The sequence below is a fragment of the Tasmannia lanceolata genome, unplaced genomic scaffold (assembly GCF_043159265.1).
Source record: "Tasmannia lanceolata isolate RefF3 unplaced genomic scaffold, GAP_Taslan_0.1 ptg000013l, whole genome shotgun sequence".
Classification (NCBI taxonomy): Eukaryota; Viridiplantae; Streptophyta; class Magnoliopsida; order Canellales; family Winteraceae; genus Tasmannia; species Tasmannia lanceolata.
This window is the reverse complement of record NW_027518690.1, coordinates 7,173,483-7,185,516: the sequence shown is the minus strand read 5'-3', so window position 1 is coordinate 7,185,516 and position 12,034 is coordinate 7,173,483. Positions and strand designations below refer to the sequence as shown.

Here is a 12,034-nt window from a genome sequence, read left to right as displayed (position 1 = left end):
TTTCCGTTGAAATATTATTTTCTTTCCCCCCAGATCTGAAACACCCCCTGCTTGGATTGAAGTACAAATATTTCTTGCGGAAAATGTTTCCCCAAAAAAATTTATGTTTCTATAATTTTGAGGGAAATGATAAATCTATAAAATTTGACGCCCACACCAATTTGTTTCCACGAGTTCGGTTTTTTTCTTTTCGGTTCGGTTCGGTTTTTTTTTTTTTTTTGGAAATTCGGTTATTCGGTTTTCTCAAAAAAAAAAAAAAAAAAAATTATGGATGAAAACCATTTTTTTCCAAAAAAAAAGTGCTATATGTGCACTCCGTAGGATGATCAAAACCGTCCATTTGATTGATCAAAACTTAATTAGGTTGTGCTCAAAAAATCATTTCGATCGGATGATCCTAGCCCTCCGATCCAAATAGAGATTTTGATTTTTTTTTCCTTCTTTTTCTCCCACAATTCTGTTATTCAGTTATAACCGAATAACCGAATTTTTATTCGGTTCAGTTTCTGATAATTTCGGTTCGGTTTCAGTTACCGAAATTTGGTAACCGAAATTATTTCGGTTACCGAATTTCGGTCTATTCGGTTCGGTTTAAACCGAATAACCACCCCTAGAGGCAAGGTAAACAAGCCATGTCCCATAGAAACAGATCAAACAATCCTATCCATTGGATCAACTGAATTGACCGTTGATCTTTTGGATCTCCCATGATGAGTAATAATTGGAAACATATTTAACATGCAAAGAGATTTATAAATCCTAAACATCTGACCAAAGTTAACTTCAGATGGACAATTATATAATGAACGGCCAATATTCAGCCACAATCGAAGATGAGATATCCTTGTAAAGACATCTTTGTTGCTCAATAAGTACACAAAATAAAGTATAATATAAACACTTGTATATGTCTTAAGAAACCAAAGTTAACTTCAGATGGACAATTATATAATGAACAGCCGATATTCAGCCACAATCAAAGATGAGATAGAGGGAGTAATTAACCCTTATAAACACATCTTTGATGCAGAGTATCATATAAACACTTGTATGCCTTAAGAAAACTAAGCCCATTTGAGCTCTAAGCTGTTTTTCATGGATGGTTGCCAGGAGTCTTTACTCTTTGGCCATTTCTAAGCTTTTTACTAACAAAAGATTTAAGGAAAAGAACTAAGTAGCACAGGGTGCGTACGTGCGCACCACCTCAATTGTAGACCTTTCCTCTCTCCCTCTCTTCTTCTTATTCTTCTTCTCTCCCCCTTCAAACCCTTTCAACCACACCCCAAATAACTTCAATTTCTCTTCATTTTCTTCTTCTTTTTCATATGGACCCACATAGTGATCTGGGTTTGAATCTCCACCGTTGATCATGATCCCATTAATCTTCTCCTTATCAACGTGTTTTGAGAGAAATGTGAAGAGCTCCTCACACTGCTTCTTGGTCCGAGTCAGTTCCAAGCTGAGGGCAAGATTGTCTTTTCTCAACTTCTTGTTTTCGTCTGATAAATTGGAGACTTGGGTTGTTGTCTTAACGCCCGAAACATTGTTTTTCGGGGAGGATGAGGTGGAGGAGACTTGGCCTTGGTCCGAATTCGACGTAGGCGAAGGTGGGCCGTTGGATTTTGTGATGGTGGGAGCCTGCGCCGTTGATGCTGCTGATGCTGATTTTCGACGGTGGATTTCGTAGAGGAGGGCTTTCTCTCCCCGGCGGAAGAAATCGTTCGCGAATTCCCATCTGTCCGGCACAACCTTTCGGAAACCCTGCGTGACGTGTCTGAAGAAGCCTCTTAGAATTGATGATACATACGTACACGTATTTGAGCAAATACATAATAGATATAGTGAGGAAAGACTTGAGGGCTAGGAATATAACACAGAACATGACATTAGATAAGAGAGAATGGAAGAAAATAATCCATGTAAACGAACCCAACTAGTGTCTGCAGGATTAGACTTAGTCAATTTGAGCCGGGTATATCCTTTCACCTTCTTCATGAAAATTTTCTAAATGATTCATTAACCGGCCCCAACTAGTTTGGGTCAAAGGTTTAGTTGAGTTGAGTTGTATACTTATGGAAATGATATCGACACAACAATGTTTTTATAATTGCACAAACACAGCTTGTCTTTTAATTCTTAATCGGCTAGTGAGAGCTTTCTGGAAACTGTAATAACCTCTGACTCGATACCCTGAAATTATTTTATATGAAATATTGCTTTTCCATGATCCCATGATTTGTATTCCCTAGACCCAAACACACCGAACATATAAATAGTGTTTTGCCAAAAAAAAAAAATTGTATTCCTTACAAGTTAATCAAATGTTGGAAAATTCAGTTTCTACATAAACAAATTTCTTGGAAATTTTATCTATAAGCTGTTAGGTACGTACTCACTTGATTCCAAGTCAAATTGGATTGCTGAAACCATGAATCAGAATAGAATGCCTTTTCCGATTCTATTGGTAACATAATGGAAATTTTTGTTTATTATTAGTGGTTACAAATTAATATTTTAATTAATTTTTTTATATTTTCACCTGCCTATCGATTCTCTGGAAACAAATTAGAAAATGGAAAAGGAAGGTGGGTCCTTCTATGGTCCAAAAATAAAAAAATTGAACGGGCTTGTAGTGGGTGGCAATATCATATCCGAAATCTTTCTGCTAAACTGCACCAAGTGGTGCACGGAATTACCCTAAGCTCATACATCTCGATCGGAAAAGAATCAATAGAAAAAGAAAGAATCAGAATTGATCGATCTCTTTCTCGAAACAAATAAAAAGGAAAAGAAAGATAAAACATAAATCATCGATCAACTAACATCCAGATAGATTACATATGAGTCACATATATCGCGTACGTTAGCTTAGCCTGATGCCTAAGAAAGAAATGATATATCCACCCACTTTTCAGCACCTTCTTCTTTTTCTCTGTCTTTTTTTAAAAAAACAAGACAAACTAAAGATGCTCGAAATATGATACCCACATAAGAGAAAAAAGAAAGGAGAAAGAAGGAGAAGAAGTAACTTACGTATGTGTTAAGCTGGCGAACAAAGCTTGAGAAGTTATTGTGTTTGAAGTAATTTGGAAGCAAATCTCTTGCAAACTCAGCTGGTTTCCACACCACAAAATTCACCCCACTTTCATTCCACGATATAATAGAATCCAAGCTTGGATCTTCCACTAACTGATAAGTTTTCATCAAAAAAGGAGCAGTATTACATCTACTCCCCATTTCTCTTCTTGAAAATGGAAAAAGAAGAACAAGAAGAAGGGTTTTTTTTTTTTTTTTGGGTTATTTTTTTAGAGAGAGAAGAGCAAAAGGGCTGTTAAGAACTCCCAATCCCAACAGTAAAACCCACAAACAAAACCGAAATTCATCAGAATCTCTAATGAAAAAAAAAATTAGATCAAAGCAAGCCCTCTCCTCCTCTCATAACAAAACCAAAACTCTCCGAAGAAAATTCGAAACCATGATTATAATTCCAATCTGCGAGAAGATAATTTCTCTTTTGTCTACCAGATTTATAAATAATCAGAGACCCACAAAAGGAACACAAGGATGCTTTCTAAAAGTTCCCAGAAATAGAGAGAAATAATAGATTAGAATTAGCTCAATATAAAGAAAGAGGATAAAGAAGGCGCTTTTGTTGAATTATATTTGTCGTTTCTAAGAAGCTTCCACAAAACAGTACTTATCCGACGGCTGTGACTGACACACGTATCGTAAAACTATTCTATCTATCGTCCCCGCACGTTTGCCCTGCTTATTTTTCTTCTCTATCGTTTTTCTAAACTTATAATGTTAAAAGAAGCTTCGGCACTTTTGTCCACCTAACTCCTTTTTCTCTCTCTAGAATTTTGGAATTTTCTCACCGGTGAACTTGACTTTTGTGCAAAGCTTTTTTGTATGATAAAGATGTGTATCTATACGATGAAAGGCCTTATAGTCCATTATTTTTCAGAATAGGTTGCGACCCAAAAATCATTTCCATAGGCTGATCCTAACCATCTGATCTATAGAGGGTTAGGATCACGCCTCTAATGTGCGGTCCCTCTATAGACCAGAGGTTTAGGATCAACCTGTGGAAATGATTTTTGGGGCACAACCTATGGACGGTTTGGATCATCCTATGTTGTGGGACTACAACGCAATTCATCATATAAAGACTCAAATTTCCTTTGCTAATTAAACTTGTAATGAAAATTCCATACAATTTTTTGCCAGTGAATCAACAGTTACGGCTTCACGGCAGAAGTACTTTCTATATTTCAGATAACGTCGGCAAAACCCAAATGTTGACTATGAGAGCCTACAAAGAAATCAAGTGTTTTTTTTTTGTAGTCTCCTTTTCACTTTGATACCCAGGAAGAGGAAGTTTTCCTTTGAAGTTAATTTAGCCTTGAATTTGTCAAGGCAGTTACGTAAGTTATAGGTCATTTGCATGTTAATTTTATTTCGTGATAGTAAGAAACTCTCTCTTGTTGGATTTCATATAAATAGGGAACTTTATATTTTGTGAGACTCTTTGGTTTTATCCTTTGACAAGATAACTTTCTAATAGAGGAGAACGTATGGGAATTTTGTTTTGGCTTCTTTCCTGGGAGAGGTAAAGAGAGTATTACGGCTAACACGAGAAATGAAGATTTGTGGATATTTCTACCCTCTCTTGTGAGGAAAGTTGATGAGGAGATCAAAAGCTTCTAGATTGTGGATCTCTTGTGGGCTAAGGTGAGATTGGGATCTCTTGAGGAATCAAGAAGAAGAACGGTCAATAGGAAGAGCATTGATGGTTGGATTACGGGTGCAACTAGGGCCGGGTTGGGTCAGGTTGAGGCCAACCCTAGCTCAACATGAGATAGCATTCCCTCAACCCTAACCCAACCCGAACCTCGGGATGAGAATGGTCAACCCTAACCAAACCTGCCTGGAAATCTCTCAACCCTAACTCGACCCATCTAACCCGTTCTTTTTTTCCAAAAGAGGTTGGATTGGGTTCAAGTTAGCCTCGAACAAAAATAGGAAAAATACAAACAAAACATAACCTTAAGATTATAAAATGGGCGATGATAAATTTGCATCCCACTTTAATGCTTTTTAACGTCGATTCATGTTAAAGGGGTGCGAATTTATCATTCCCCTTTAAAAATCACAATAAAATTAATTAGAGGATGGAGGTCAGGTTCAAGTCGATCGGGTCAAGTTGCCCAATACCTCAACCTTAACCCAACCCGAAATTAAATGGGGTTTGGCTTCTCCCAACCCTGACCGAAGAAATGCCAACCTAACCCGAGCCAAAATTGGGTTGAATACATTGGGTTTGGGTTAAGCTCAACCCAAGTTGCACCCCTAGCTTGGATCCTAGACGGCATCCAAGCATATTGGGTTTGTGTCTTGTGTTATATGGTGAAAGCTTCTTGAAATCCTCTTTTTTTTTATTGACCACATAGTGAAATCTTCTGAAGTTTTCTCCCATGGGTGAAACCACACACTGTAGTGAGTTATCTGGTGTAAGCACATATATGCTATGTGCTTTAGTTGTGTTTGTTTTGCACTTCTTTATGTTTGTTCTTGCAAACCTAGTTCGGCAAATGTTGCATATTGTTAACACACAAATCTGGAAACACGCTTTTGTGTTTGGACTATTAATTGGTCCTTGTAGTAGGTTGTTTGTGGCCTGAATTTATAAAAGTGGTATCAGAGCTTTGGGTCTACAATGAAGGTGATAATTTGGAGTACAAAGTTTGAATTGGAAAGATTTTATGGAAAGAAAAGTTTTAATCTGTGATAAGTCAATGTTAGAGATTTGTTGGTTCAACAAGGACCGCATAAAGCACTGTTAGGAAGGTTAAAAAACCTGGAGATATGTCAGATGGTGACTGGAATGGCATGGATTTGAAGAACATAAGTTCTATTCATTTGTCTTTGGGAAACGATATCAAATATCATTTCATGTATGAGAAATCTAAAGCTGATATGTGATTGAAACTTAAGGGCTTGCACATGACAAAGTCTCTCATAACCAGGTGTAATTGAAACAACAACTCTACACTGTGAAGATGAAGGAAGGAATCAAACACTTGAATCCATACAACAAAATCATTTGTCAATTAGCAAATATTGATGACAAAATTGATGATGAAGACAAGGCCTTGATTATGTTGACTTCTCGACTTCCATCAGATGAACATCTGGTCACAACTCTACTTTATGGTAAGGTTACTATACAAGTATAGGAGGTTACAATTGCACCTCTTTGTAATGAGATGAGAAAGAGGTCAACTGGTGAGAAGCAAGCATAAAGTTTAGTTGGCAGATGTAGACCAAAGGGAAAGGAAAAAGGGAATAATCGATGCATGTCTATGTCAAAATCAAATACAAGAAATGGCAAGAGAAAATGTTTCTACTATCGTAAAATCATATATATATGAAGAAAGACTACTGAAAAGAAAAGAAAGATTTGAAAAAGAAATAAGGAGAGTCTATGTAACATACAAGTGTGGCAGAAGGAAGTTCAGATGAGGATCGCGGCAAGATGCTCACCATCGCATCATGTATTGATTGTTAACATGACGCATGAATTCTTGATATAGGGTATTCTTTTCACATGAGCTCACATAGACATTGGTTCTCTAAATACGAGCAGTTGAATGGTGGCTCGATTTTGATGGGAAATGACATTTCAAGCAAGATAATTACGATAGGTGAAGTGAAGATAAAGATGTATGATTGAACTATTAGAACCTTGATAAGAGTGAAACATGTTCCAGAGCTGAGAAAATTTTGATTTCTTTAGTATTTTAGACTCCAATGGATGCTAGTATACTGGAGATGATGGAACTCTGAATGTCCTAAAGGGTTCTTTTGTTGTTATAAATGCAGAGATGGTTAAAATTGTCAATATTAGTTTTTGAAAAATACAGTGGTCGGTGGAGAAGTCATTTCTACAAAATAAGATGGTGTGACTGATTTGACACAGCTTTTGAAAATATTGTTAAGGCATAAGAGTTAACAAGGCTTGAGAGAGCTCAATAATAGAGATCTACTTAAGGGTGTTAAGAGTTGCAGATAGACTTCTGTGAGCATTGCATCTTCAAGAAGTAGTGCAGGGTGAGTTTCAAAACTTTAATTGATCGAGGTTAAGGCATTTTAGATGTGTGGGGACCAGCCCCAATTACTTCAAAGGCCGGTGCCTCTATTTTGTTACATTCGTTGATGATTATTCTAGAAAAATATGGATTTACTTTCTACATAGAAAATAACAATAGAAAACCCTGATTAAGAAGCAAAATGACAAGAAGGAGAAGTGTCTGAGGATTGACAATAGAGGAGAATACAAGTATTATGAGAGTTTTGCAAGGGAGAAGACATAGTTCACCAATTTATTATAGCAGAAACTCCGCAATAGAATGGAGCTAGAGAACAACTTAACATGACTCTTCTTGAGAGGGCTTGGAGTATGTTGCGCAATGTTGAATTAGAGGACTTCTAAGCAAAAGCAGTTAATACAACAAATTATTTGGTCAATGGGTCACCTTCAAAAACTAATTAGATCCACCTATATACATAGTAATTAGTTATATACTGAGGCCTAAATAGAGGGCCCAATAGTTGGAAAGACAATGTACCCACATTTATGCTAATTAATGATCTACTAGTAGGTTTAATAAAGATGTAGGCCCCATCATCCAAAAGACTAATCAAAATCACATGTATATTAAGAGGAATTCTAGACTGAAGGGAGCCCTTGCAAAAAAGAGGTGAAAGGGCTCTCCAATTGGTTGCACATCACCATCATGCATTAATAACGGCTGAAAAGTCAAACATGATGGTGATGTGCAGCCAATGGAGGAGCCCTTTCACCTCTTTTTGCAAGGGCTCCCTTCAGTTTAGACTTCCTCGTATATAGTTTTATAATAGTAGGGCCTACATAGATGGCCTATGTCCAAAAACAGTAGAGTTCCCCGTGTATATTAATCGCTAATCTACTCATTGGGCTAAGATGGAGAGCCCAATGGCTAAAAATCAATGGGGTTCCTTTATGGAAATGAGTTACATACTAGTGAGGCTCACATAGAATATATAATTGTCAAAAAATAACGGAGTCCACATTGTACAAACCAATAATCTATTAATAGGGCCCACACATATGGTAACGAGCTAAATACTATTGGGACCCACTAAGAGGGTATAATGGTAAAAAAATAATGATCTACTAATAGGGCTCAATAACATATCTTCCCAGATGGAAAGGAAAGCCAAATTGGAGGTATTATCATATGGACCTTTCCACTGTAGAAAGCATTTCCTATCGCAACAAACAAAGGAAAGTTATGAAAACATGAAAAGGGTTTTCTTTTCCACTAGTTTCGACTACTTTCCTGCTAACCAAACATTCCAAATGGGAGCCATCTGCCATGGGAGTATTGTGTTAGGCTATAAAGTTAGGGCCATGTTTGTATTGCCACAATCAGGAATCAGAATCGGATTCTGATTATGTATATACTGATTCTGGCATTTGGATTGACATTGTAGGTGTAACTTGGACGGAATACTTGTCAGAATTTCGGGAGTATTTTGACACCTGCCGAAGAGGTGGTATCCTTTAATTACTGATTCTAATGCTTACCCAAATAGTAGAAATGAAATTTACATTCCTTTAAATCTGGAAAAAAGCTGGTTCCGATCACTACATGTAGGTTTTATTACTTTTTTGTCTTTAGGGCCTCTATATAGGCTCCACTAATATGTAGCCCATTAGCATATATTCAGGTCCCATTACACATAATATAATACTGAACATAAATGAACTGTTTATTTTTATTTTCAGATAAAAATCATCCAAACAGGAGAAATACTTTTCTAGTAAAAGGTTTTCCCTTTTAGTCATGTTTGTCGACCATGAAAAATTATTCAATGGAATATTAGTGCACCCAATTGTGTGAGAGGGGCGGACAAGGAGGGAGAGGAAGAGAATTGAGTTGGCAAGCAAAAAAATCCCTAGAAACTAGTTAAAAAATTACCTATTCAGAAGAGAAAGTCTAAACTGAAGGGAGCCCTTGCAAAAAAGAGGTGAAAGGGCTTCCCCATTGGCTGCACATCACCATCATGTTTGACTTTTCAGCCGTTATTAATACATGATGGTGATGTGTAGCCAATAGGAGAGCCCTTTCACCTCTTTTTTGCAAGGGCTCCCTTCAGTCTAGAATTCCTCATTCGGAATTGTTTTTTTTTTTTTTTTTCCGTGGTTTCTAGGAGATTTCAATGCTTTGCTTACTCCGAGCATCTCAAGTTTCTTCTTCTCCTTCCCATCTCTCACATATTTATTGAACTAAAAGATTACAACTAGTCCAACGAATATTCCATGGAATATTTTTTCATGGTTGCCAAAAATGTCTTACATATTTATTGAACTAAACAATCAAAACATTTTTCAAGAAAAGTAACGAAAAGGGAGTAATAATAGATGCAAGGTCTTATTCCTGCTTATGACTCATTAGTCAAACTTCCTTTTTCATTTTACTTTTTTTTCGTTTTTCTCTTCATGTGGTGTTTATTCTTCTCTTAATGGGTCGGTCAATAAGTCAATGTCTATGCTACAAGCAAATTAAAACCGAAATTACTCTGCCAAACAATGCAATTGCCTTTTGAATTCCACTAAAAGAAAGCTTCCACGTGCAACATGATGAGAGAAAAGAAACGAATAAACATCATTTCAGTGTCTTACTATACCCACTAATTCTACTATAATATTATAGGAAGGACATGGTGTTTCCACCCCCTCTTTTTTTGTCACTTCCACCCTATCAATCATTCACAATTTTTCTCTTTATTTATTTTAAGCTCTTTATTTGATTTGTTGAGTTATAAGAACCTATCAAATAGCTTACAAAATAAAGAGACAGGCGGAACAAGCATAGCTATTTTATCCGTCCCTCATTAATTTACAATATATTAAATTTGAGGAATGATATATGCAAGGGCCCTCTTTATGCAAGGGCAGGAGAAGCGCCCTTGAATAGATCCACGTCATTTGCATAAAGATGGCCCTTGCATCTATCATTCCTCTGTTAATTTTTATAGATATTGTCTTTATATTGCCTAATTGGAACGAGACGTATCTCTAATATTTTTTTCCTATAATCTTGGTTGGCCCAACCCCAGCTTATCTAACAAAAAGATATAATAATAATAATAAGGGATTTGCTAGTGTCCATTGCAAAAGGCATTTCGCGGATGGCTGTTTGCTTGTGAGAGCAGCCACAGTGGCTCACTTTTCAGCAGATTTTGTCTTCATTCACTATGTGGCTGCTCTCACGTATAACATGACATCCGCGATGGACTAATAATAATAATAATTTGTTGTGAAAAGAGGTTGATCACAAATAATCCTTTCTAGAAAATAGAAATCTACCAAGAAGCCACTCATCTTTAAGGGAGGTCCCTAAGAGCCCTTTCTTTTGCACATGTCAAAAAATAAATTAATAATTATTTTTGGGCAGTGATAAATCGACTCCCTAAATGGATAAATCGACTCCCCATGTGTCTATCTCTCTCCTCTTTCTATCTCTAACCTAGAGGAGAGAGAAAGACACATGGGGAGTCGATTTATCACTTCCCTTATTTTTTTATGTTAGAATATTCTTACTTTTATGATAAAATGACAAATATATTCTTACTTTATTATACTTTTAACATTAGGGTGGCTATTTGGGGTTATCCTGAAACAAAGGGTTTCTTAATATGGTTTTCCAAATGTCTATAAGAAAATAAACTTAGTGAAGTGAATGTAATGAAACTGATGTACCTAATATTCAGGGTGCAACTCGAGCCGTGTTGGGTCGGATTGAGGCTAACACTAGACCGACTCGAGATATCATTCCCCTAACCCTAACCTGAGCCAAAATTGGGTTGGGGAAAGCCAACCCGATTTAATTTCTGGTTGGGTTAGGGTTGAGGCCTTGAAACCGGGTTGGCTTTCCCCAACCCTAACCCTCCAACTCATGTTGAGGGAGACAGAGAGGGAAGGGGGTACTTCCTACTGGAGGGGAGAGGTTGAGGAGCAAAGAGGGTGAAGGAAACTGCCAGATCTGTGGATTTCCAATTACTTATTTCCACAGCATATTTGGAAATCTGATTTTATTCACTATCAGTTGCTTATTTGGAAATCAAAGGATTTGATCCACATCAAAATCACAACACAGAAAGGGCTGCAAATGTGATAAATCCGAATTAAAATCTTCACGGCATCCAAACGGGCCCTTAGGGAAATGATATCCCCCCAAACGGATAAAATCCCCCCCTTAACGGTTTCTGTGAGAATGGGTCACTGCTGAGGATAAATTCACCCCATTTAACGTTTTTCTTTGCCTTTAAAACTTGACAAATAACGTTAAAGGGGAGGATTTTATCCGTCAGGGGGCCGGGGGATATAATTTCCCTTATGTTATTGTCAAATTATCTAACTTTGTTATAGAACCCCATGAGTTGTTCTAGCTAAGGGTTCCTCAAAATTAAACGGATTGAATCAAATCAAGAATAAATTTAGGACACGGGGAGAATCTGTATGAAGGCTTGTCTACTTCTAGGCTTCTTCAAACTCTTTCTCTAACTCTGTTCATTTGAGCTTATTGGAAATATCATGAAAATTAAGCTATAATGAAATTTTTCATTTTCAAGGGTAGAAATAAATAAGAACCAACAAGAGTATATGTGGGGGACTTCTCTTACCTAACTATGCAAAACCTTTCACCTACTGGGGCTGCTCTGACATGCAACAGCCCATCGAACGCGTCCATCGCATAAGGCATGTATATTTATACCCATCCATTTTAATCTGCACAAATGTAAAGGTTAGGATGATCCTATGGAGCTGATTTTTTGTGCACACCCTATCTATGCAAGGGCCTATCAAATGAATGCTTTGCATCATCCAAATCAGGTTAGCCACATGATTTTTTGAGGGGCAGCGCAGATAAGTTATCTGCGCTACCCCGCAGAAACAGTTTTCCCTATATAACCTTCACAAATT

General features: G+C 37.0%; 1 protein-coding gene across 1 annotated transcript; it reads right to left on the bottom strand.

Moving 5' to 3' along the window:
• Nucleotides 1-841: 841 nt before the first annotated feature.
• On the bottom strand, nucleotides 842-3,531 carry LOC143889649 (heat stress transcription factor B-1-like). The gene is made up of 2 exons (XM_077393931.1): nucleotides 3,034-3,531; nucleotides 842-1,761 (listed from the first exon to the last, which is right to left on the bottom strand). The coding sequence occupies exons 1-2, from the start codon at nucleotides 3,235-3,237 to the stop codon at nucleotides 1,171-1,173; spliced, it is 795 nt and encodes a 264-aa protein (XP_077250046.1). The 5' UTR covers nucleotides 3,238-3,531; the 3' UTR covers nucleotides 842-1,170.
• Nucleotides 3,532-12,034: the final 8,503 nt, after the last annotated feature.